At 35.2% G+C, this 27,995-nt stretch overlaps 2 protein-coding genes across 3 annotated transcripts; one reads left to right on the forward strand and one right to left on the reverse strand.

Moving 5' to 3' along the window:
* Positions 1-185: 185 nt before the first annotated feature.
* Positions 186-17,477, reverse strand: LOC110461374 (protein rogdi-like). 2 transcript variants are annotated; one of them, XM_021514823.1, is made up of 12 exons: positions 17,390-17,477; positions 15,516-15,587; positions 14,702-14,738; positions 14,213-14,263; positions 10,501-10,549; positions 9,993-10,053; positions 9,027-9,113; positions 8,519-8,614; positions 5,329-5,427; positions 4,759-4,890; positions 4,178-4,261; positions 186-621 (listed from the first exon to the last, which is right to left on the reverse strand). In XM_021514823.1, the coding sequence occupies exons 1-12, from the start codon at positions 17,420-17,422 to the stop codon at positions 586-588; spliced, it is 837 nt and encodes a 278-aa protein (XP_021370498.1). In that variant the 5' UTR covers positions 17,423-17,477; the 3' UTR covers positions 186-585. The 2 variants fall into 2 exon arrangements, with proteins under 2 accessions (XP_021370498.1, XP_021370499.1); XM_021514824.1 differs by lacking the exon at positions 14,213-14,263.
* LOC110461373 (2-(3-amino-3-carboxypropyl)histidine synthase subunit 1-like) lies at positions 17,476-27,995 on the forward strand. Its single transcript, XM_021514822.1, has 12 exons — positions 17,476-17,577; positions 19,778-19,857; positions 20,448-20,517; positions 21,500-21,563; positions 22,197-22,318; positions 22,924-23,078; positions 23,362-23,483; positions 23,937-24,005; positions 24,364-24,520; positions 25,328-25,428; positions 26,859-26,937; positions 27,580-27,995. The coding sequence occupies exons 1-12, from the start codon at positions 17,511-17,513 to the stop codon at positions 27,940-27,942; spliced, it is 1,449 nt and encodes a 482-aa protein (XP_021370497.1). The 5' UTR covers positions 17,476-17,510; the 3' UTR covers positions 27,943-27,995.

Here is a 27,995-nt window from a genome sequence, read left to right on the forward strand (position 1 = left end):
TGGCGCAAAAAGCATTCCACGATAAACGAACTGTAAGAAGAGCTAAAACTGCACAATTTCGGATTTTTCTGCCAAATGATGAAAATAACACATCCTTTTTTCATGTGTCCACTAAATTATATAACGTACAGTATCATAAATTATACATGTGAATCAACTTTTATAAATAAACAATGCAAACTAACGATTGTCAGCTTTTTTTATGTTCCTTTTGGGGGTCATTTTGAATCCCTGTATATGTAAATTTATTTACAAATTTTAACATTTTTTGGACTGGATTGAAGTTATATTAAGTTGTTGTTACTGTAATCAGACTTTTAACTAAACTGGGCCCTCGCATAAACCATAGGAATGCTACAGTCTCTTATAAAGAATTCTCAGTGTTCATAATTTCAGAATGTTTTTCAGAGACAGAATTATTTCTCTTATGACTAACACACTACTTGATGTTTCAAATTATAAATGTGTTCTGATTATAAATAACTTTGTTACAATTCACTGTAGACCGGACATAAAGGATGATCATACACCTGTGTATAAACTTGTACAGTGACGTGGTGGTGGTGTTAAATCTAACTGCCGTCGTCATAACACTTTTTCATACTGCTGGAGTACAACAATCTGTAATGAAAAAATTAAATAAAAAATTTAGAAAATATTTGTAAAATATACATATTAATTTGTTCTGCTTTGATAGAGCTAAATGCAAAGTCTAACCAAAGAAATTAAGCTTAGAACAAAGTATGTCATAAGTCAGTAAAATAGCAAACATAAGTCACAGTGTGGTATATGTACTCCACATGTTGGTATTGATAATTTGTGGACTTAACAGTATAAAAGTCTAAGTTGCCATACAGACAGACATTAATACTAATACAGAAAACTCCCAACCCAAGGGGTAAGCTTCTTTAATGTCTAGCCAAAGGCTTTGTCGAGGACTAGACCTTTAATAATTTTACCCAATGGTTGAAATTTAGACCTTAAATAATCTTAACCCGAGAATTTCATGAAATGAAAATGCTGATTACATCATTTCCAGCAGATTGGAGTTATCTCTGGTGATCTGCTATTGTTGACATGACATCTTACATTCAATTGTTATGATATGGAAAGTCATAAAGTTATTTTTTGCTGCCGAGACAAAAAGTGGAAATAATCTTTAAACAAAAGCATTATTGTACATGTAATGTATATATATGGCAACATATATATAATAGATATATAGCAGCTAAACAAAAGCCTAAACATATCAGTGGTCTTCAATTTTCACCATTCATAAAATGTTGATTACTATGTAATAACGAATGTGTCTGTACATTTGAAAAATAATCAAGAATTGAGTTAAGAGATGCTTCTGTACTGACAGAGATATATTCACAAGAGGTGGTACACAGCTATCACAAGAGGTGGTACACCGCTATCACAAGAGGTGGTACACAATTATCACAAGAGGTGGTACACTGCTATCACAAGAGGTGGTACACAGTTATCACAAGAGGTGGTACACAGCTATCACGCGAGGTGGTACACAGCTATCACAAGAGGTGGTACACAGTTATCACAAGAGGTGGTACACAACTATCACATGGTACACTGCTATCACAAGAGGTGGTACACAGCTATCACGCGAGGTGGTACACCGCTATCACAAGAGGTGGTACACAGCTATCACAAGAGGTGGTACACTGCCATCACAAGAGGTGGTACACAGCGATTACAAAAGGTAGTACACCGCTATCTCAAGAGGTGGTACACAGCTATCACAAGAGGGGGTACACAGTTATCACAAGAGGTGGTGCACAGCTATCACAAGAGGTGGTACACTGTTATCATAAGAGGTGGTAGACTGCTATCATAAGAGGTGGTACACTGCTATCACAAGAGGGGGTACACTGCTATCACAAGAGGTGGAACACAGCTATCACGCGAGGTGGTACACCGCTATCACAAGAGGAGGTACACAGAGATTACAAAAGGTGGTACACCGCTATAACAAGAGGTGGTACACAGCTATCACGCGAGGTGGTACACAGCTATCACAAGAGGGGGTACACTGTTATCATAAGAGGTGGTACTCTGTTATCATAAGAGGTGGTCCACCGCTATCACAAGAGGTGGTACACAGCGATTACAAAAGGTAGTACACCGCTATCTCAAGAGGTGGTACACAATTATCACAAGAGGTAGTACACTGCTATCACAAGAGGTGGTACGCTGCTATCACAAGAGGTGGTACACTGCTATCACCAGAGGTGGTACACAGCTATCACGCGAGGTGGTACACAGCTATCACAAGAGGTGGGACACTGCTATCACAAGAGGTGGTACCCCGCTATCAGGAGAGGTGGTACACGGATATCACAAGAGGTGGTACACAGGTATCACGAGAGGTGGTACATCGCTATCACAAGAGGAGGTACACAGAGATTACAAAAGGTGGTACACCGCTATAACAAGAGGTGGTACACAGCTATCACAAGAGCTGATACACAGCTATCACAAGAGGTGGTAGATGCTTCTGTACTGACAGAGATATATTCACAAGAGGTGGTACACAGCTATCAAAAGAGGTGGTACACAGTTATCACGAGAGGTGGTACATCGCTATCACAAGAGGAGGTACACAGAGATTACAAAAGGTGGTACACCGCTATCACAAGAGGAGGTACACAGCTATCACAAGAGGTGGGACACTGCTATCACAAGAGGTGGTACGCTGCTATCACAAGAGGTGGTACACTGCCATCACAAGAGGTGGTACACAGCTATCAAAAGAGGTGGTACACAGTTATCACGAGAGGTGGTACATCGCTATCACAAGAGGAGGTACACAGCTATCACAAGAGGTGGGACACTGCTATCACAAGAGGTGGTACCCTGCTATCACAAGAGGTGGTACACGGCTATCACAAGAGGCACAAGAGGTGGTACACAGCTATCACGCGAGGTGGTACACCGGTATCACAAGAGGTGGTACACAGCTAACACAAGAGGTGGTACACAGTTATCACAAGAGGGGGTACACAGCTATCACAAGAGGTGGGACACTGCTATCACAAGAGGTGGTACCCCGCTATCAGGAGAGGTGGTACACGGATATCACAAGAGGTGGTACACAGTTATCACAAGAGGCGGTACACTGCTATCACAAGAGGTGGGACACTGCTATCACAAGAGGTGGTACACGGCTATCACAAGAGGCACAAGAGGTGGTACACAGCTATCAAAAGAGGTGGTACACAGTTATCACAAGAGGTGGTACACTGCTACCACCTCTTGTGATAGCAGTGTACTACCTCTTGTGATAATTGTGTACCACCTCTTGTGATAGCGGCGTACCACCTTTTGTGATAGCTGTGTACCACCTCTTATGATAGCCGTGTACCACCTCTTATGATAGCAGTGTCCCACCTCTTGTGATAGCAGTGTACCACAAGAGGTGGTACACTGCTATCATAAGAGGTGGTACACTGCTATCACAAGAGGCGGTACACCGCTATCACAAGAGGTGGGACACAGCTATCACAAGAGGTGGTACCCCGCTATCTCGAGAGGTGGTACACGGATATCACAAGAGGTGGTACACAGGTATCACGAGAGGTGGTACATCGCTATCACAAGAGGAGGTACACAGCTATCACAAGAGGTGGTAAACAGCTATCACAAGAGGTGGTCCACCGCTATCACAAGAGGTGGTACACTGCCATCACAAGAGGTGGTACACAGCGATTACAAACGGTGGTACACCGCTATCACAAGAGGTGGGACACAGCTATCACAAGAGGTGGTACACAGTTATCACAAGAGGTAGTACACAGCTAGACTACTGGTATAGGGTTTTGTCTCCTAAAAGTCACTTATCCTACTATGTTTGTAAAATGGTCATAATTGACACCAGGAAACTGTTGGCATTTAAATTAATACAATGTAATAAGTCTGAAAACCCCTGTTCTAAATACTGTATATGTGAAATGTTTTTGCCCCGTCAAATTTAGCTTTTCAACAGTAAAATCTGTTTATGCCTAATATTAAATTCACCTTTCACCTTTAATTACTACGTATATTATGTTGTTTACATATGGTTGCTATAACGATAAATTCGCCCTCATTAATTAAGGCTGACAAAATAGGCGGACATTTCTCAGTATACTGTTCTTAGTTTGTATGTAATGCCTACCTTATCTTTGAGTTGCTGGCACTTCTGGAGGGCAAGAGTAAACAACATCACCGCTTCATTTAACCACTGTATAGTACACTCAACCTGAAACATTTCATAAACCAACCGCATGAGGTTTAAGTTGATGATTAAGTTGGGGAATGATTATTTTTCTCCCACGTCCAACACAAGTGGTAGTTTCATAAAATGCAATTGTTTATTTCATAGTTTCAATTCCCCCTGTCTTTACCCTATAGAGTAAGACAGAGATATCTTTCCCTGACCGCAAGTGTGGATATCTCTGTCAAATGGGGAGAAAAGGCCTACCAAGGTACTTAAATGTTCAACACGATAGCACCATCGCCTGGGTGCAATAAAATAAAGTCTTGGCAAATGAGGACAGAAAAATCAGTGATCTACTGATGATACTGATGATTTGGTTTACATTTACATCACTGTAGTTTAAAACTTTGTAATATTTACATGACAAAACATTCCATCACGGAGAAAATCAGGGAAGTTGATGGGTGGTACATGATGGCGGATAGTGTACTCCAAGTAAGTCTCCTGGAGGACTGGACACTTGTGTCTGGAAAACTCACCTGATTCCTGGACGTGATGTCCATTCGCTGCTGACCGTTCAAATGAAGGTGATACAAAGCCAGGACCAACTTTGAGGAATGAACATAGAAACTAAGCGCTACATCACTTGGCACATGAGGGTACAACATTTGCTGAAACATAAAACAATCCATAACGGTTTTTCGTAATCCCATGGTCAATTTCACAGATCTAGTTTTCAATGGTTTCAGGTATTGAATGCAGCATCAGTTTCCTGGTTGAAAAGTGAACACCATAATTTTGTATCAAGCTTTCAGCAGTTCATATTTTTTTTTTACATATTAACTTAAATTATGTTCAACACTTTTCTTTTTCTTTTACTATATATGAAGCATATAATTTGTTATTTTCTTTTCATTTCAGAACATTTTTTGTATAGGTCTTTACATACAAAAGGAATTGGGCAACAGGCAAAGCCTATAAAAGCCCTCTCCTAAAATGTATAATTTGTTATTTCAACCTTAGGACATACTATACGTACTTACCATGTAATATATATGTGTTTCATACGTGTGGTTTTCATATTATTATTCAAGTTATATACCACTTACCATATTTACATTATTTACAAGCTCATCTATAGATTTTCGTTTGGGAAACGCTAAGCAGGATCGGCCCTGGGTAAGGTTCTTCATCACTTCATCCAGGATCTGCAAAAGTAACAAGCATTTTTGTCATATATACTGTCCAATATCCAACCTAATTGAAGAAGCAGAAAAAGCAGCAAGCAATGGTATGATGAAAACAGTATATGAAGTAACAAGAACAATTTGCAATGAAAAACGAAAACCACCTCAAGTCATCAAAGACAAGACAGGAAATCCATTATCTAGCCATGATGAGAAACAGGAAAGTTGGAAAGAACACTTTGAATAAGTTTTAAACAGACTGGACCAGACATTCCACTTGACATCAATCTTAACTATGAAATTGAAGAAAGACAGATAGATACTGGTCCTATCAGGAAAGAGGAAATTACAAAAGCATTGAAAAGATTAAAAAATGGGAAATCAGGAGGTGTAGATGGTATAACAGCTGAGATCCTAAAAGCAGATACAATAACAACTACCAAATATTTGCTTAAGTTTTTCAACATGATATGGATAGGAGAGGAAATACCAAAGGAGTGGAGTAAAGGTCTTATTGTTAAAATACTTAAGAAAGGAGATAGAACAGTATGTGACATAACACTACTATCTGTGCCTAGTAAGGTATTCACCAAAATCATCATACAAAGGACCCAGGAAGGAATAGATGAAGAGCTAAGACAAGAACAAGCTGGCTGCAGAAGGGGGAAGAGCAACTCTTCACTTTACGAAACATCATTGAACAATGTTCTGAATGGAATCATCCTTTATACATACATTTTGTAGACTTCGAGAAGGCGTTTGATTCCATCCACAGGGAAAGCTTATGGTCCACCATGAAAGCATATCACATCCCAGACAAACTCATCACAGTAATAAAACTCTTTTATGACACATTCAAATGTTCAGTCATAGACGAAGGGATACAATCTGATTGGTTCAAAGTTAAAACAGGAGTAAAGCAAGGCTGCACGTTGTCTGACTTCTTATTTCTGTTAGCCATTGACTATGTCATGAAGCAAACAATAAAAGAACATGAACAGGAAAACAATGGAAATTTATCACCAAATTAGAAGACCTTGATTTTGCAGATGATCTTGCACTACTATCTTCCAAATTCCAACATATACAGCTGAAACAAACAAACTTCAAGAAAATGCCAGCAAGATAGGATTGAAGGTAAATACTTCCAAGACTAAAGTAATGCTGATGAACACCACTGATAACAACCCAGTGAAGTTAAATGAAAAAGACCTAGAAGATGTTGATACCTTTACTTACCTAGGAGGAATAGTAACAACAAAAGGTGGCTGTGACAATGATATAGACAACAGGTTCAAGAAAGCGAAAGGCCAATTCAGGAGGTTAACCCTTTCACCCCTATGTAACTTTAGTAGACTCTACAATGCATTGATATGGAGGGGTCCATTATGGTCTACAGTGGTGAAAGGGTTAAGGAAAATATGGAGATCATCAGTACTGTCATTCAAAACAAAGGTCAGGCTATTTAACAGCCTGGTTATATCGGTTCTACTGTATGGATGTGAAACCTGGAAGACAACAGAACAAGACAAAAAGAAATTGAACACCTTCCAAACTAGATGTCTGACACAAATTTTGAAAATAAGATGGCCCAACATCATATCAAATGAAAACCTTCACATCAGAGCTGGAACAAAGAAACTTAGTGATGATATTATGGAACGTCGTTGGAGATGGATTGGCCATGTACTAAGAATGGACACTAACAGCATATGTTCAGTGGCACTGACATGGAAACCAGAGGGAAAAGGGAAGGTAGGACGTCCCAAAACCACCTGGAGACGGACTGTTGAGACAGAAAGAACAACACTTGGATGGAACAGCTGGGCTACAGCAAGGACAACAGCTAAAGACCGTGTCAAATGGAAAAAATGTAACAGGGCCTTAAATGCCGACCGGCATGAAGAGGATAGGTGAGGGGTGAGACTGTCCAATATCAACCAGAAATTATAAACTGCTTTGTTGAAAATATGTCTCTACTAGCTAAGAGAGTGAATTTGCATTCTTCCTCCTCCAATCGGTTGCATATTTATCAAGATATCTTTAATGGTTAACAAGAGGCCCAATGCATCGCTCACCTGGTATTAATCTCACACTTGTAACCTTAAAAGTGATCTAAAATAAAGCTAAAGGCAAAATATCAGTATTTATGACTATAAGTCATTCAAAAGAACCTTTTAAAAGATTTGAAAACATTTCACCTCTGTGACCTTGAAAAACAAATTTTATAGCTTCATCTCAGGTCTCAGGATACAACTTGCAAAATATCACCACCCTATCCTTTGTTTATTTAGATTATGTCATTTAAATGTTTATACATATTTGACCAAATGTGACCTTGAAAGTGTGCTAAGGTCATTCAAATGAAAAAGATTGATAACCCTTCATCCAGGCATGCCACTGGCTAAATATCAATATTCCTGGCCTCATGGTTATTCACAAGAAGGTTTTTTAAAGATTTTAAACAAATTTGAACCCTGTGACCTTGAATATAAGCCAAGGTCATTCACTTTAACAAACTTGGTAGCCCTTGATCTCATTATGCTTCTGACCAGATATCAACATGCTGTGCATTTTGGTTATTCAGAAGAAGTCATTTAAAGTAAAACTTTGATCTTGAGATGAATTACAGTATAATGCACATTGAGACTTGAAACTACTGTGAATATTTGTGCATTGTGCGCACTCGTGTAAAATGCGCAGGTTTTTTTTTGTGGGTGGGGGTGGGGGTGGGGGGAGTTTTTACGCTGAACTAAAAGCACCAACCAGGTAGGTAAGTAGAAGCATGAAACAAATAACCACCAACATCATCAATCATCAGTGAATTCTGTGTCTGATAATTTCAAAATAAAAATATGTCGAACTTTCTTCAGACATCATGGCCATCCAAGAGTGGTGCTATAATGATTGGATACGATTATTTGATTGGCAGAGACAGGTTTAGAGGTGAGCTACATAACTTATCTCCTCAATAGCATCTAGACCTTGTGATAGAAGTAGAGCTGGCATAAAGACAATGAGGCAGTAACTATCAATACCACTGGTCATCTAGACCTTACAGCTGGATCAGGGTTAGTGCTACAATAGAATGGTATGCAGTACTTTAACCTACCAATATCACTTCCTTGGCACTTTTGTATGTGTGGTCCCTATCTTGGCCCTCTACCTGTAGTCTGGCAGTGTACAGGAAGTTGCTGGCATCCTGGATCTGACAAATATGAAACATACACTAGTTTTAGAATCATTGCTACCATAGTTATATTATAGCTGAACCTAAACTTCATTGTCAATCACTCATCAACCATATATAAGTCCAATTGACAATACAATTCTTACTGACCATAACACAATCACTCACCTACAAAATATAATTCCCACAGACCGTACAATTCTAACTGACCACATCACAATCCTTACTTTAAGGAAACGACTGATATATAGGCTTAGCCTGTCGTCTCATCCCTTACATTTCTTGTTATCTGTTCATTTGTATAATTGTAATTTTAATGTATTACCAATAAGATATTTTGAATTGAATCCTTACTGGCCATCTCATTCCTCATTGACATACAGTCCACAATTCTCAGTGATAAATTTGGACTGTGATACTTCTGACTCACCTGTTGTAGTTTCCACACCCTCTCCTGTCCAAATCCTGTCCTAAACTGACTGTGATCTTTTCCTTGCTTGTGTTTGAAGGTTATATCCTAGTAAAAAAATCGTGATTTTTTACCATAGTGACAGTTGATCGAATATTTTTTTACACTTGGTACAATTTTGATTTCATAGTTATTCTGATATATTTTGCAAAAAACACACTATGCTGGGACAGACAAAGACATCTTGTGACCCCTGGCCATCACCTGCCATTTTTTTCTTTCCTTGTACTAACTGGTTCAATTTATACAGACTTTTAACCCTTTCACCCCTATGTAACTTTAGTAGACTTCACCATGCATTGATCTGGATGAGTCCATTATGGTCTACAGTGGTAAAAGGTTTAAATAAATATATTGTAGACCCCATTATTATCAAGTGCCTATACCCTCATATAGTCATATCTGGAATAGACTCAAAGTATAGTGATAGTTGATACTGGGTATGTTAAATTTTTGATTCATATATTTTGGTATATTAAAGCAAAAAATAATATTTCATTGTAAAAATAACACATTATTATTCACAGTAAATTGAATTTTCTATACAGTGAAAATAACAACAAACTAATGTGATGTGAATGGAAAAGTTGACATAATCAAATGATATGTCTCAATGTCGTTTGAGATATTACAGACAGTACAGATAATATTTTTGGTCCTTAAAACAATATTTCATTTTCATATCTCAGAATTCATTGTGCTTTGCATTTAAGAAGACAACAATTATTATTCCCTCTAAATGATGAAATATTTCTATTTTGTTGTTGTTGTTGTTGAAAATACTCAGGAATATACCCTAAAGTGTTTATTAAATTCAAACACATAAATAAAAAAAATCTGTGAGTATTTTTTATATGTTGTTGAATTCAATTTGAACAAGGTTGCTGATCTGTATACAGGTGAATTGTATGGTACGTATATACTTACTGCATCACATATACTGTCTCCGAGTAATGTTATCACACACTTCACCTGGTTGATGCCTCCACTGGAACAACACATTGTTAACAAAAAATATTAACTCTTAATATCGACATGAAAATGAAGCAAAATTTGATAAAGAACTGGGGATAACGATAAAAAAACATGTTTGTATAATTTCTTAAGTCTATATATATTGTCAAAATAAATTGTCTAATTTCCCAGGAATCTGACCCTTTATCAAGATTAAAGCATCAGGATAAAGCAGGTCTATATATACCTTGTCTTCCAGTTTCCAGTATAAAGCAGAAGACAGACAAGAAAACCCCTGATTCTGTAGGAGGCCCTACATTAGGCACTGCATTTAATCATGCAGTTCAATAGAGCAGGTCTATTCTTTCCCACAACCTGTACAGGTCTGGATTGGATAAATAAAAGGGCCCAAATACATCAATATGGACCTGATCATGTCTCCTCAATTTCTTTTTTCTTGCAAAGACTTGGTATAACTTACTTTGGACTTGACATGAGGATTCTCTGAGAATGAACCAGGCTGTGATCTCCTGTAACAAATTAAAGGTTAATAAATAAATTGGACCACCTCATTGCAGTCAGTTGATACATGTACATGTTATTAACAACATACCTCAATACAGGTCAATACACTGTACAATAACACTAGGACCAGACAACAACTGGCCATGGTAGATTATATACTAAAACAATGAAGTCCAGGGCCTGTATCCATGAAACCATTCTTATGCTCAAGCATGGATTCTGTGTTCAAGCCAACTTTCGTGTAACTTGCTTAAATTAGGTGTCATAATCAAAATCTCAAGTGTTACCATTGAAAACAGTATTTGGCTTGAGTCTCACCAAATTTCTTCCATATCATTGACAAAATGTGATTTTATCTATTTATTTTTCACATTAATAAGAAATTGAGTTTGATCATAGAATCTGAGTTCGAGCATGGAACGGTTTCTTGAATACGGGCCCTGGTTGTGAGATTCTTAGAAATCATGTTCCTGATGTTACTAAATATATATGTCAGAACACTTCTCTTCAGTAATAAATTGTCTTATGTTATTAAACCAGGGAAGAACGTACTTAGTCTAGTAGTTGTCCTGAATAATGATGTTCGATTACATTTTCTTTCTGCATTTTCCCCCCTAAATCAAAATGAGGTGGGAAGGGGTGGGGTTGGATCTCTGACACTTCTATGTTTAGATTTTCCTATGATGTATTGACGACTCAAACAATAATGCCGATCCATACATTTGGTATGATTGAACTAACATAAATTGATGCGGTTCATGCATGCATGGAAAAACATGGACGGATCATACAATGATGGAGAGAAGAACAGACAGCTAAATTGTTATACATATAGAGCTTGTTCTTCTTTAAAACTTTGGAACTGAGAAATACAAATTTGTTCAGAAATTCTGAAATTTTAAGTAAGAATAATATACATAACAAACAAGAGTCAACAATTGTATCGTCAACATAAGGCGTTTCAAAAAAATTGTTTAACAGTATATAAGCATTATATCTGAAAATAGCAGAAGATCCTTAGTAAACCCAATTTTTCTGATTTTGTTTTAGCTACCGTAACTAAAGGCAGAATAAAACAGAAAATCCTATCGCCCTCATTTTCGCGTTGATATGCAATTAGATTTTCAAATAATGACTTAAGATAATTAAGTTGGAAGTTTTACTTTCAGATTTGAATCATATTCATACAAAATAGTACAAAAAATGCACAGAAAGCAAAATCTGAAAAGTGAACAACAAAACAACAAACCCCAACATACAAAATTCTACGACCAAACAGATTTTTCTAAAAAATAAACACACAGAAAGCATTAAATTATAACTGTAAAGCACAATCCCGAAACAGCACAAAACTACACAATATCAGAGGAAAACAGAAACATTTCCATCAGTGAGGTCTCTTCATGTACAGGTATGAAAACAAACAGCTAGGGTAAAAAAAGAAATGTGCAAAACTCATTCCCATATCCCTAGTTTATGAAAATGTTCTCAGGTGACCACAAAATGAACTTTCATGATTATTTAGATCTAGTTATAATATATAATTTCGAAATAGTGCTGATGAAAAAAATCTCAAATATTAAAAAGCATACAATTCAACATAGCCCTCATTTTCTCGCACCTCAGACAGGGATATCCCACGTGATACCCAGTGATATATTTTCTATTTCCTCGGATCTGTCTGGCATCGTTACATGACATTTCGCGGAATTTTCACAAAGCAATGTATTCATTCGCGCAATAAAGGGTTGAAATTGACAATCCACGTTATTGATATTCTGTTATATGTATTATTTTGATGTTGTAAGATTCCTGTTGTTGTAGAAAAAATATAATCTTCACTGTGAAATATATGTACGTTAATGTCTTATTTGCAAAGACAGACTTAATTTTAACGCAGAAGCATTCAGATGTATCTTTAGTAGTGAATAGGGCATACTTATTTGAGGCCCCAGACAAGATTCTTGTTGACTTCAGCAAAATTGAAAAGTTTTTCAAACTAAATGGTGCGAGAAAAAACACAATTACTTGTAACTGAGCAAGATCAGGTTATCTCAGTCTCTGGCTAAGATTCTGTAACATCCCAACCTCGGCTTACGCCTCAGTTGGGATTATGTTAAAGAATTTAAGCCCTCAACTGAGATAACCCGATCTCGCTCAGTTACAGGTAATTGATTTTATAATTCTTTGCCACCATGCTTAGGTTTGGAATACAAAGACGAAGAAAAACACCCAGCATAGACCTTGCTAATAACATTACCAGTGGTTTCATTAATGTTGTTTTTCTAACAAAATAAGTAAGCAAAAATACAATTTTGTTACATATTCCTATGTACATGTGTAACCAAATTAACCATTTCTTTGAGACGCCACTTTTCAAAAGGCTGCTATATAGCTATCACTGATTACAATTATTACCCTGTCTAATCTGACACCTTGTGGAACACAGTATATTGGTCAACTTAGACAGGTTTTCAAAATACACAGGTCTTACTTGGTAGTTTTCATAAGAAATGGGAATAACATTATATATCAGAATAATCAGGAGTCAGATATAACAGTATGTCAGAATACTCAGGGGTCAAATCAGACAGGTTTCACTTTATAACAATTTTACAACATTAAAGGAAACCTACCACTTATATAATTTCAGCACCTTATTTAGTGAATCCAAGTACAGCGGAATTTTCTAATGTTTTGTCTGGGAGCCAGGGAGCCATAAGTGTGAGTAAGTCTTAAGCCTCTTACGTTTCCAAATATGTTTTTAAAATCAATTTTGCATAATCAGAAAACCTGTGAAAAGCAGACATTCAACTGCATGCTAGTGATTTACATATAAACTGAACATCCATCTATATAGGTCTATCTGCAAAAGTTTCAGTGTAAAATAAACATGTGTTTTCTAAAAAACCTGTTTCTAAATGTAAAGTAATATAAACTTTATTTATTTTACAACAATTATGAAACAAGTTATTTCAACTTATATTATTCGCCCTTGTTGTAAAGAATGTTAGGGCGTGGGGGTCTGAATGTGGGAGGAAACCGGAGTACCCGGAGAAAACCACATTTGCGGGCAGGTGACACTATACCTTTTCACGTAATCAGGGAATCGAACCCTGGTCGCCTTAGTGAAAGGCAAGTGCTTTATCCACTGCGCCACCCGATCACATAAAAATAAAGTATTGGCTGTAAGTGTGTTCTGCTTGGACAGGGTCGTATGTGGGAAATTTGACATACAAAGGTGCATTCCAATATAATAGTGGGATGTATGAAAGTACAACAAAATATGTGGGCGGTGAGATGAATGGTGATATCACATCTGTGTCAGGAGTACAACGATACCGGATACTTATTTACTAAGTGTAGTGTATATGGGTGCAGGCAATAATCAATGTACAAAAGAAATTGTTATATTTTGTTGAAATTGGCTATCATTCTTGGAATGGTATAAAGGAGGAGGATTTTTTTTCTGAGGATTTCTTTTAAATTCTTTTCATATTTTTCATTTAATGGTGGGTACTTGGAAGTCTTGGAAAAAAGAGAATGGAAATATAAATGGGAGGATAAACATAACAACATTAAAAAAATAAATAAAAAATGTCAGACTCGCAAAATAAATAGGCACAATAGGTGAGGCAGTACAGTAGAGATGAAAGTAAAGATTTTACCACCATCTTGTTGATTTCGAGTTATCTGCTCCTGATTCTCAAACGAAAAATCTGCATGAATTCATATAAAAAAAATCTGTAGCGATGATATTTTAATCAATGAATAAGAACATAAATGAATCCATTACACTTTACGGTAAACCCAACACCACACAGTAACTTAGAAAGGTTTGTGTAGGTTTGCTAAACAATGTTACAACTTTAAATACAATGTTCTTGACTTGACATGACTTGACGTGCCCAATAAAATAAGTACAGTAATCAAATATATGAATTTGCTTATAATATATACTTAAAAAAAAAACCACCCAGCAACTATCCATCTCTGATCTAGCTGTCAAATTCATGAGAAAACATACATGTGTATAAAATGTATATATATATATACAAAAACCTCTTATGATAAAATCTGTTAGTCAAGAATATATGTAGTTATTAATATCAATTTAATAAATTAACATTTTTTTTTTAAATATAAAGACATCATACCTGGACTTGCTTTTATCAGAAACCTTCGACAGCATTCCTAGAAAAAAATAATATATAAAAATATAACTAATTTGAATTTGTGAAATTAATGATAATTAGTTTAGTTTACATCATCTTGTAAAAAATAGCTTTTTCTACAAAAATCATGAAAAAGGAAATATCTAAATAGTACCTGTATATATGCAGAAAGTATATGGCAGAAAGTATATATATATACGTAACAAGCTGACAAACAATTTTTACAAGCAGCAGCATTTGTCTGGAAGTATGCTGTATATCAATGATTAAATAATATTTTGAAAAGCATCTGATTTTTTTTTTAGATGATCACATATTTTGGAAAAGTATGAACAGCATGAACCATTAACTTGTGTTAATAGTGATGTCATTTTCAACGAACTTCCAGGTATTAACCTCCCCTTAAAAAAAATCAATGTACTGGTAAACAAATCAAAAATACTTCTAGTTCCTAATTTTCTAAAATATCTGATAAAACATTCTTTTGATTTAAAACACATACAACAGAAAGTGGATCATCCAAACTTCAAACTTTCAAATTATTTGAACCAGAGTTGTTTTTCATGATAATATCTTGTGCTTCAACACTATATGACTGGTTATGTGGATCATCCGAACTTCAAACTTTCAAATTATTTGAACCAGGGTTGTTTTTCATGATAATATCTTGTGCTTCAACACTGTGACTGGTTATGTCAACGACTGCTTATCTCGACCTTTTTCTAGTTTTGGATAGTCAACTTTCTGTTGTATATATATTTCACATCTCTGAATATTAAAATAACAATATTCTCACCACAAGTGTCTCGTGAACTTCCTCCAGAACTTGATGCACCTGCTCTTGGAGGAGCCATTCCAGTTCTTTTCTCTGAAACAAGTCAATACCACCTATGATTGTCACTAATAAATATTCAAATAGAGGTAATCATTAATATACAATGAACAACAGTAATTAACCAAGTGTCCAAGGATCAATATTTACTCGCTATACATATATATAAGGGTCAGATACAAGTTGATGTATCAGATATGGTTCCAACTGGCTGTAATGCACAGATGATGTCATTGTCTAGCTGAGTTTAATGTTGTTGGATTATAAAATAATATTCTGACATAATGTATGTTTAAATTTTTATTCTGGGTAAATTGACAATGCAATTATTCCATTGGACTGGAGTCTGCAGTACGATTTCTTTTAATTGGCTTATGAGTATTGACGTCATCAGAAATTTTGTCATTGTTTCGTGTCGCGATAATTCTAGTTATCAAGCTCTGATCCGTACAAAATTTCTTATATTGACCATCATCCTTTTGGCAAGTTAGAGTATTTGTAGGTGATAATTTCACCTTAAACAGGGTGTATACTTTCATTCGGAAAATGATGTTCTATGTGAATTGGTATATATATATCAGAATTAATTAACTCATTGTGCAGCCAGCTTTAATCAATTTCTTGTACAATGCTCTATTAGATCCTCTTGGAACATGTCGAGTCAAATAAATTAAGGAATATGTCATATAAAATTCTGTAGATTAAACAATAGCTAATGAGCACTTGCAAAAACACTGTACATGTAAATATTTTTGAAGTCTGAAATTCTGTCAAAAATTAATAATAACTAATTAATATGCTTAATCTATTTTTTAAGCATGTTATAGTCTTTTTATGCTTTTACTGTTATTATTATTTTTTTACAGATTTTCAGACTCCTGTGGTATTTATAATCTAATTCTGTGGTTTAATCACATTTAAACTAGCAGTGAATGCAACTTTTGAAAGGAACTGAGAAAAGAATTGTTACTATTCATCAAGTTATTTGTTTTGAAAATTATGTTCTGTTATCAGTTAAAAGTTATTGTAACAGGAGAAAGAGAAATGCAACAGCCACACTGGGGTTCAAACCCCTAACCATCTAAACTCTAGACGGACACTCTAACCAATTTATATAAGCTTCCTGGTCGCCGGTGATCGACCCAGTCCAGTTCCGCTACATTCCTCCTCCTTCAACAAATTCTTTGATCCTGAAGACACACAAGACCCTATTACCACCCTCCGTGGGTATATTTTGTTTGGCGCCAAATTTGTTACAGGAGAAAGGGAAATGCAACGGCAAGACCAGGGTTCGAACCCGGGGCCCTCCGAACTCGAGACAACCGCTCTAACCAATTGAGCTTCATTGTACCTGGTAGGCGGGGATTGACCCAGTCCAGTTACGCTATGTAGTTATAACAGAAATCAATGTCACCAGAAAATAATAATTCCTTACACACTAGAATTATTGCTAGATCAATATAACCACGGAATTATCTAAGTCCGTGATATAACCTTTTTTTTTTTTAAATGGTATTTTATCAGAAAGACAATCAATCAGTTATATTATAATTTTTGTTAACACGCATCAGAGAGATACATATCGATTCACTAAATAAAATACCTGTCTGATATTAAGTGAGTTGACAATGAGTGAATGACGGAATGTGATGACATGTAGATCTACTGTACACATGTACAATAAATACACATGTAAATAGCAGGTGCGTGTCGTGTCATATGATTAAATAAAGGTTTCGAGTTTCTTAGGTACGGAAATACGCCTACCAATACACATACAATAAAAATGGTTTTCAATTTATTGAATGATACAAAGACGTTCACAAATATCAACTTACCAGCACCTCGATTTCTTCAGCATTTTCTTCCATCTCAAAATTTCATGTTTTCGTCTACAATTTTTTTTCTATTTTCCGGGTAAAAGAGTTCCAAAGTTTGAATTATTTCCCTTATTCCAAGATGGCTGCGCCCATGGAAAGCACACCGACTGTTGTCAAAGCTAGTGTTAATAGGAAGATTATCAAAGGTTTGTCACACTTTGGCTTGTTTTGTATCAATATTCTCAAATTTCATTTGATTAAAGATCGACCCATAGCTCTAGGACATCATTTTGTTTCACCTCTCTTTGATATCAATGTTTGCTTCAACCTGTCAACAATCTAACAGCTGTACACAGTACAGTATTAATATTTGGCTATGCCAATTAACAAAACATATTTGGTGTTTCCGGTAACCCAACCTACCATTACTTTTTGTGCCTACCTTAACTTTTGAAGGCAATTTTCAAAGAAGCACTGTTAAAGTCTAGAGCTCTTGTTTTTTTTACCTACCTATACCTTCCTACCCTAAATTTTCCCATCATGTTACAGGAAACACTATATTTTATGTTTTCTGACCCTACCTATCTATAGATCCTTAGTCTGGGCTGCTTTCGTTTATTGTGATCCAAACAGTTGATCTGGTTGGACCAGAGTTGTTCGTTTATGAAATAAGGTCCTAAAGTAATATTATGCTGTTTTCAGGCAAGCCTTGACAAAGCCTTGCAAGGTTGCATAAACATTCCATGTCTGCCAGAATTTATACACAGAAATGTTATGTTTAAATACAGACGAACCAATTGTTCCACATTAAATCAGATAAAAATATTACACACAAAAATGCATTTAATTAATTGAACTTGTGCATTACAATTTGTATGAAATAATGAAAAATGTATGGCATCAACAATTGAGAAAAAGATATTTGATATTTTGTATTATGAACTGCCATTAATTTGTTTCCAAAGATGAAAATCCTTAACAGAATTTCTCAAAAACAGGTATTTTCATCTCAATCAGTGAATGTTTTTGATGCATTATTTTTAACTACACCTTAGGAGAATTCTAATATTAATAAGTAGTTATAATAATATGGTATAAAAAATTGCTGAGAAATAACTAAGGTTATGAATAGCAAGTGAAAGTGTACAGTCTCACTAACAGCATACAGTGTATTATACCTATAATGGCAAAGTTTTTTTGTAAGAACAGTATGAAGTTAAAACGGTGTTGTGTCTAACCTTATTATGGTGGACACAGTTTATGAAAGTGTTGATGGATATTTTTCCAGGCTGTCAGATTGCTGTTAATCAAATATTGTTTTAAACATTTACATGTGTTTGTATAATATATATATATATTTGGGGGATGATCCTACCTATCTTCTGCCCTTCTTCTTGCTGCTTTCCTTCTCTCACTGTTTCTACTATAAGATCGGATAAAGTTAATTCACTGCCATCCATAATGTATTTAAACAACATGATGTATTAAGGAGAGGGTGTTACTAAGCTGGCAAAACTTGTGCTCAAACCTAGTTGTCCTTATTTACAATAATAAAAATATGTTTAAACAAACCGTATTATCAAAATACAAGTACATTGTATGTCCAATGAATTATGTATTTATTATATTCAATACTCGAAGGACATACAGTAATTATATATCAGCAAACAGGCTTGGATAAAATGTGTGCAGCAACTTGGAATAAGACTGCATAGTAGGTAAATTAGTGTCTTCTGAGACTCGACAAAATGAACGCATATATATAATTTTTGGTGGAAAAAACCCCATTTTGTTTTTTGTTAAGAAGCATAATGGTTTCAGCTGTTGTCTTACAAGACCAAAAAACCCCAACACAAATAAAATCACTGATCTTGCAGACACCATATATATTTATACCTATAATGTCCCAGATTATAACTTCTGTTGATGGTTTAATTCATGGTGCCATATTTTTGTACCAATTTTATTTAGGCACCGTTTAAATCATATTATTTGCTTCATTAATTCCATGTAAAAAACATTGTGGAAAATGAAATAGATAATCTGGTTGAATAATAAGAATTTATCTTCTTACTTAAGCAGCTGTACTTTTTTTCAGGGCGGTTACGTATTTAGGCTAAACTTTCAGAGAAACAATCAAAAGGTAAAACAAAAAATAGTGTGTTCCTGTAACATGTTCGAAAAATTCAGAGTAAGAAGGAAACTATCTTTTTTTTTTAGAAATAATTGTATGTGTTTTATATTGGCAATTGATCTTAACTTTAATAGTGCTTCTTTAAAGAATTACATGAACAATTTGGGGTATAGGCGCAGAAGGTTAAGGTAGGTATAGGGTTACTGGAAGCACAACATGTTTTTTATTTGGCCTGATTTAAATACATGTATGGAAATTAATTATGATTGCAGGAGCTGGTCCAAGACGTGCTGCCCACCAGATTCCTGAGGATATTCTCAATGATGTAAAGCTACAAGAAGCTATCAAACAGGTACACCCTTGTACAGTCTCTTGCTTTTTCACTATTTCTGAATACATTCTGGGCTACATTTGCATTAGATTTATAGTTGAAAATAAATTTGAAAGTATAAACATGTTATGTGAAATGAATATATAAAAAAATAATTAAATCTAGACAGAGAAAATCCTTTAATGTGTGTATGTACTTGAAAGATGAATGCATTATTCTTTAAAATTTACAATTATAATTTGTAATATTGGGTAATATATAAATGTTATCGCTGTGATATAACAATACCTAGCACTGTATTGTACATTTGTATAAATATATTGTGATAGGCATGCATGACCAGGGTTTACTGATAGAATAAAAAGTTCTGGTCTAAGGGACAGGGTCCATTCCCTTCACTATAATTTATCAAATTGTACATAATTTTTTTTATTTTTTTTAAAGTTTGGAAAATTCGGCATCATTCATATTTTCCTAAATTGATGCCCCCACAGGGCATTTATTACGTCATATATTGCATGTTCAATTTATACTGTAAGTTTATAACAAAAAAAAGGTCTCTATCTTGTGAATGTTTCGATATGTTATTAATATGTTATTATATATTACAGCTACCAGATAACTACAATTTTGAGATATTTAAGACGATATGGAGGGTACGGACAACACAAGCCAAGAGAGGTGATTATTTAAAGATATATATACATGTATGTACCAAATTAGCTGCGATAACGTAGCTTTGGACGACGGACGGACGAATTCTGATAGATGGTCGTACGGAGCGGAGAGTAGGCAGGGTATGAGTATTCGTTCTAGTGCAAAATGAGTATACCTGTGCTGGAAAGGTGATCGGTGACGAGATTTATAGTTGGTTAGAATGGCTGCCTAAAGACTTGGTCTAGCGCCATTGCAATTTTCAAATAGTACCAAATTATATTTGACACCAAACTCATTATACCCACGGAGGATGGTACAAAATGTATAGGAATTCCTAGGTATAACAGTCTCGGAGGGCAAAGACGTTGTTGAAGAAAAGAGGAATGTAAGTGCAACTTGATTGGGTTAGATTGACAGAGAGTTAGGCTTCAAATACTAGTATGGCCATCGCGGTCTTCCACTCTTTTTTTACTTATACATGTCATATATTACAAATTATTGTTACACATTATTGTTTATGAAACTGCCTCTAGTGAATTTCGTAAGTTAAGATTGGGTAGTTTATTTGATGGTATTAATACATTCGATAATTTACATTGTAGAACAGCTGGACTATATATATATGATCAAACACTTTCCCTAAACAAAGTATGTAATTTGCCTACCTATGTAATTTGCGCAGGTACTTATTTTAGACTGAAAATGCTGAAAAAAACTTTTTCTTATGAGTTTTGCGTATGAATGGTTTCCAGAATGAAACTTTGAAACAAATATGTGCTTTCTTATGTCATTAATTAATTAAATGTATTACTTGTTTTTCAATTTACCGAGTTTAGCTCTTTTGTGGATTGACAGCTATTTTAAAGAAAAAATAGCGCTTGTGAAAAATATGCATATACCTGTAAATCGAGGTACCTTGGTATATGATGTACATATTTCATATACTTTTTGTTGGAATCTGGATTATTGAGGTTCTCATGTACTGTACCCGTTATTATATTTACAGTTGCACTCCAGTTTCCCGAGGGATTGTTACTGTTTGCCTGTACTATTGCTGACATCATTGAGGAGTAAGTATGATTATATGGACAAATGCAGGGAAATGTTGTTTTTGTGTGAAACAGGATTTTCACATTGGTTTTAAGGGTCCCCGTACCACTGCCATAAACTTAAACTAAGTGATGGAAACTGTTTTTTTCCCTGGATGACTACCTGCTACCTGGTTAACGGAAGTGTTCCGGCCCAACTGTGCTACAGTTATATTCAAACGGAAGTTAAGGGGATGTTACTGTAAATAAATATATATATGTACGAAAAATGACAGTGCAGTGGGACAGGGATCTTTAATATAACCATTGAATGAGAAGGAAATTGAACATAGGGAAAAAATCAATCATGTGTTTTATATTTAATTAACACTCTGTTGAATATACAAGGTTACGCACATTACATTTTCTGCACCCCTGGAATATATTATGACGAAATTGAAGGCTCTGTATGCACTAGTTTGAGCCCTCATATATAGATATACATTAAAAGAATCTCGTAGTCCGATAATGGTAAAATGGACAGGCTTTGAAATCGGGTGTCGCTCCTCTGTAGTCTTCAAAGGACATGTATCAGACTTGTGATTGGTCAGTTTTTTTCTCCAAAAATCTCGGTCTTTGTGTTCATGTTCAGAAAAATCTACTTATGTTATACAGATTCACAGAGGCGGACACACTAATCATGGGTGATGTGACATATGGAGCCTGCTGTGTCGATGACTTCACTGCCAGGGCTTTAGGGGCGGAGCTTATGATTCATTATGGACACAGTTGTCTAGGTAAAGTTAAAATACTGCCTGAATTTCAAACAAAATAAAAATCTTACCAGTACAGATAACAATTACTTTGCTTTGTTTGTCAATAGACACAATATTTCTGTTAGATTCTAAACAATTCCAATCTGACAGGGAAAGATCTAAATTTTTGTCTGTTCAGTGTTGGAGCAAACTCTTCTTTATGTTCTCTTTATGAACAAATATAACATTATTTATCTGAATTTATCATTTCCCGTTATATGGCAAGTCAATCACAAGGTAAAATATCTTGTGAATTTTCATTAAAACTCATTCAAACAAGAGTTACACAGTGTAGCCTCATTAGCTAAGTCACCACATATGTGATTGTCCCACTAAGCTATCCAGCCAGTGTTTCAGGGGACAGTGGTATGCCACTACATATGAATGAGCCACTGAAAAACAAAACAGACCCATAACAAGTTGAAAACCTATACAACCTCCAGTTCACACACACAGAATCGTCCATGTGGAGGTTCAAAGGGGAATCATGTAGTTAGTACTTTATGAAAGACTGCTCCCATACGCTTCCGGTTATGTTGAATATGGATGGATTGTCCTTGACCCTTGTTGTTTGTTACTATAAATAGTTCCGATAGACAGGACTGAAGGGATACAGATGCTGTATGTCTTCGTGGACATCAAAATTGACACAGCTCACTTCTTGGACACACTCCATCACAACTTCTCACCTGGTTCTCACCTAGCCCTCGTCAGTACCATTCAGTTTGTGGCAGCTTTACAGGTAAAAAACTCACCTTATCTGACCTGTCCTTTGTCAGAATTGTACAGATTTTGATTGCTTTACATTTAAATTTTCATTTTCTTTCTGTATCAGCTGTCTTTTGTCAGAACTATACAGCTCTGATGTATTTTTTCCATGATAATTAATGCATCCATTTTTTTGTCAAGAGTTGCCATTTTGTGGTTTTTACTAATGATGTTGAACAGAGTTATACTTGTTATCACATAAACAAAATGTCGTCTGAGTTGATATCACTTACTATAATTGTATTTTCATTATTCAGTCTGCAGCTAACGAGCTAAAGACTGAGTTCCAGGTCACTATTCCACAGTCCAAACCGTTGTCACCAGGAGAAATTCTGGGGTGTACATCTCCCAAACTGTCACCAGATGTCACTGCTCTAATGTAAGTATTTTTGTTGAAGTATGTTTTATCCCACCATCATCAGTTGGTGAGCTTTTCTCAAGAAGTACTGGACAGATCTTTTCTAAAATGTCTTATAGAGGTTCCCCTTGGTCCGTAGTTGTGTATTTTTAATTTTTTAAGAGGGTGGATCTGCAATGTCATTTTATTGTTCATTTTAATTCATCATGATGTCACATTTGTCAGGATGTGAAAGGAGGTGAAAGAGAAATCTTGAGCAAGTAAAACAAGCGACAACTCTGTGTTTGGTTGGAGAGACTTTGTTGTGACCCCCATCACCCAAATTTCTTTCACTTCTATTCTCCAAAGACATTTTCAACATTTATTTTAGAACCCACCGCCACTTAGTATTAATAATAGTGCCTCCCTGCCCCTGCCCTTGCCCCCTATTATTCAAGTCTTGAATAATACATATCTTCTTTTTTTAACTCACAGTTACCTAGGAGACGGCAGGTTTCATCTTGAGAGCGTCATGATCAGTAATCCACAGATTCCTGCCTACAGGTATATATATAGACCTATGTTTATATGTTTATAATATGACATATGGACTAACATAGGAATGACCCATACAGTATTTAGTAGGACCCTACAGGAAACAGGTACCTCTCCTTTAAAATACCTACCTGGGGATGCATGACACCTTCAGCATAATATTCCCCAGAAAAGTCTCTTAGTGAATACAAAATATTATGCATCATTAGTAGCAGTTTGTTTTAAATCAACACTTAACTTGTAGCAGAAATTAAATGAATATCAGCTCTCATCTTTTAAACAAACTTTAATATAAACAAACTTTAATATATAATGCTCTGCTGCATTGTTTGTTCGAAGTAATTAACAGGAACATTTATCCCTGTAGGTATGATCCATACAGCAAGATATTCTCAAGAGAGTATTATGAGACGGAAAAGATGCATACTGTACGGAAGCAGGCCATATCTCGTGCAGCTCAGAGTGGAAAGTTTGGTGTGATACTTGGCACACTGGGGCGTCAAGGATCGCCAAAGATTTTACAGGTAAGTTTTTTTCCGCATCACTGATTAATAAGTGAGTAATTTTCCTTTGTGTGGTTATAACTTGTGTCAAGGTGTGGAACAGGAAATATTAAATCAATATTATTTTCAATTGAAATATAGAGGCAGAACTGAGATTTTAGGTTGAGGTGTTGGATATAAAAAGATGAGGGAAAACTATTTGACGATTTTATCAATATCTCCCTCTCACCGTCCAAACCCTTTGGACAGTTTTAAGAAAGGCCATTGTTAAACTATGTCTATCTTCACATTGTCTTCTTACTGAATTGGGCAGATACAGAATTGTTCCACGTCAGCTGCAAACTGGCCCTGTGTGTCTTAATAATGTCTAAATAAAGGACAAGTATCATTTCATTTTAAAATGCCCCCTGTATAACAATCTGAGAAACAAATATATAAAGCTGTATTATCAAATAAATTCTTCTGTCTTAAAAGAAGTTATATTCTAAAAGTAGGAAGGAATTTTGGAATTTAGGAACATTTGTCTCGCACACAAACATATTAGAAGCAAATCATTTAGTACATGTAGATAAATAAATGTTGTATTAACGGAATGGCCCGCAGATAATTATTGTAATTAAGTTTAATGTACATGTTGTATCTATGAACTGGATTATTTTATTACCAATAAAGAATTACGTTTTAAAGAAAAGGTATTTCAGCAGTACATTTGTAATGTCAACTTCATTATTAAATACAAGTTTTATGTTATTTCATAGTTAATATTTAATAAAAAATGAGTTAGTTATTGTTAAGTTTATAATTTACATATCAATGTTTGGTTTACAGTCTATTCAGCAGAAGCTAAAGGAAAACGGGAAAGAAACCATTTTGGTGTTGTTGTCAGAAATATTCCCGCAGAAGTTACAGCTCTTTCAAGGAGTGGATGCGTGAGTTTCTGAATCTTGTATCTGTTCTTGCGTGAAAAGGAGATACAATATTAATTAATTGTAATATTTCAAAATTTCGATCATAGAAATCCTTTTTTTTAAAGCATATGTTTTTTTTTATAATAACCAAGTAATGAAGTAACATTTTACAAATGCCTCTTCATTGACTATAAATCATTTGCTTGAAGAAATGCTTATGTATGTTTTTGGTATATTTTTAAGCAGTTTTATAAATCATGTATATATAGTAAATTTTTTTTTAGAATATATGACTTTAAATGCATACTTTATATTAAAGACATTAAATACTTTGATTTCAATGATGAACCGATTATATCGATTATGGAAATTGTAATTGATAATCGAAATCGGAAAGGAAAAACCAATTGATTTTCAATTAAAATCAATCATCAGCCCATCATTAGTACACGTAAGAATAAAATTTGGATTAGGTTGGTAGAGAAGTGCCCCTGTAGACTGCTACTGTCCTTGTGTGATATCAAGACTATGATGGGTGTCACCTTTACAGGCTGAGTTTGTTTTGAACACAAACAGGGATTGAAAATTAAATTTGGGAGCATTTCGAAAACGTCTGTTCCCTTTGTCAAGCAAAGAGTGTAAATGATTGGTGTCTCGACTCTTAATTGCTGAAAACAACTCACTAAGCCATAGTGGGCCAAATCAGTAAAGTCAGCTGTCAAAAATTATAGAGACATTTCGCCATATTGCACTCTAATACTGCAGGCAGTCAGGGGGACGGGTAACATGTTTACCCAATCATTCCGCCCCTTATTTGATGTTAAATGTGGCTTAGTGAGGTTTTTTTCAGTGGTTTAGAGTCGAGAGTTACTTACACTCTTTGCTTGACAAAGGAAACGTTTTCGAAAGCTCGCAAAATAAGTTTTCAATTCCTGTTTGTGTTCACAACAAACTTAGCTTTTATTTTTTATCCCAAACTGATGAATCTTATTCCTAATATGTTACCATTATGTATGATGAGACATTCTCAATCTAATGAAACCAGATCTCTCATGTACTTCGTAATGGAGAACTGTCAGTGCCAAGTGTGAACCTCAAAGTGGCATGAATTTGTGTCAAATTGTCTAAAACAGTGTTGTGGTGTAAATGATGATATTGGAGACTCTTTGCATCTTTTCTTTTCACTTAGGTTCTTTCCAACAAAGCATTTTTGCGAAAAAGTTGTGACTGCAAAAAATGTGGCAGTATATATTTGATTGGTTAATAAAGAAATGACCAAGTGTCAGTGAACACTTATGGAGCTCCATCATACATGTATATCTATATGAAAAGAGTTGTATTAACCCATTCACCCTAAAAGCACATTTGAACTTTACCAAATCATAGACTGGGCAAGTCCAGTTTAGATATGTAGGGGTGAATGAGTTTATAAGATGTTTGGTTTATTGTAGATGGGTACAGGTGGCCTGTCCTAGGTTATCCATTGACTGGGGATTAGCCTTCAAGAAACCTTTATTGACACCATATGAGGTAAGGTTCTGAAGCATTGTTTTCAGTCTAAAAAAAATCTACTTACTCTAGCAATATGTCAGCCTATTTCTTCCCCCTATCCTTCACAAATTTATTGTCCATTTCAGTCTTGATTGATTTCTCATTCAACATCTGGGGTTAAGAGGAGAAATGCATGTTACTGACCTCACAGTGAAAACAATGGAATGACATCTAATTTTTTACTTGGATGATCATGATGCCAAAGTAGTGGGAATGGTCACAAAATTGTTTTTCAAAACAATTACTTCAGGATGGAGAATTGCAATATTGAAAACACTTGAATTATATCACATTTGTCATGAGATGACATCATATTATAGCTGGGTATTTGAGGCAGAAGTCTTTCTTTATTGCCATGACATTTACTGATATTTTAAATCTTTTAATTTGTTTTGTTAAAAGTTTTTTTTTGTCTTGCAAATAAAGTTTTCCAATTAATGTGAGGTTCTTCAACAAAGTATTATTTGACCTATCTTAAATGTAGTATTATTTTTCACTGAAAATAATATTTGCTTTAAATTAATCACCAACAATTATTTAAAAAATGAAGATTTATTTAAGTCAATTGATTTTTTTTGAGCTTTAACAATATTTCTTTTTTTTTCATATTTGGTCACCTAGTTGTCTGTTGCTATGGATTCCATAAAGTGGCAGCCAACATACCCCATGGACTTCTACGCAAATGACAGCCTGGGACCGTGGACAGTTAACAATGAACTGCATCGTCCTATCAGACAGAAACCACGATCCACTAAACAAACGGTTAACAAAATTACGAAACCAGCTTCCAGTGGTTTGAGTGATTCTCTTATGAAACAAGGACAGCTAACTCCTGCTGCTTGTGGGTGTTCTGGACTAAGTGACAATGTGCCTGACAGTGAACACACTTGCTGTAGGTTACAGGGTCAGGCAGGTCATTGCTGTAATTTACAGGGTCAGAGTTCACAGTTGGACAGCAAAGAAAGCAGTGATACAGGAACATAACTTGTGTGAAAATAACTGATCCACTTTTGAAATGTGATAAATAATAAATAAAT

Source organism: Mizuhopecten yessoensis, unplaced genomic scaffold, assembly GCF_002113885.1.
Source record: "Mizuhopecten yessoensis strain PY_sf001 unplaced genomic scaffold, ASM211388v2 scaffold10603, whole genome shotgun sequence".
Lineage (NCBI taxonomy): Eukaryota > Metazoa > Mollusca > Bivalvia > Pectinida > Pectinidae > Mizuhopecten > Mizuhopecten yessoensis.

Coding starts and splice junctions, on each gene's coding strand:
- LOC110461373 (XM_021514822.1), top strand. CDS start 17,511: ATGGCTGCGCCCATGGAAAGCACACCGACTGTTGTCAAAGCTAGTGTT. Junction 20,518..21,499: donor GACAACACAAGCCAAGAGAG/GTGATTATTTAA, acceptor TTATATTTACAG/TTGCACTCCAGTTTCCCGAG. Junction 23,079..23,361: donor AGTTTGTGGCAGCTTTACAG/GTAAAAAACTCA, acceptor TTCATTATTCAG/TCTGCAGCTAACGAGCTAAA.
- LOC110461374 (XM_021514823.1), bottom strand. CDS start 17,422: ATGGAAGAAAATGCTGAAGAAATCGAGGTGCTG. Junction 14,264..14,701: donor TCTGATAAAAGCAAGTCCAG/GTATGATGTCTT, acceptor GAATTCATGCAG/ATTTTTCGTTTGAGAATCAG. Junction 10,550..14,212: donor TCGAAATCAACAAGATGGTG/GTAAAATCTTTA, acceptor AATTTGTTACAG/GAGATCACAGCCTGGTTCAT.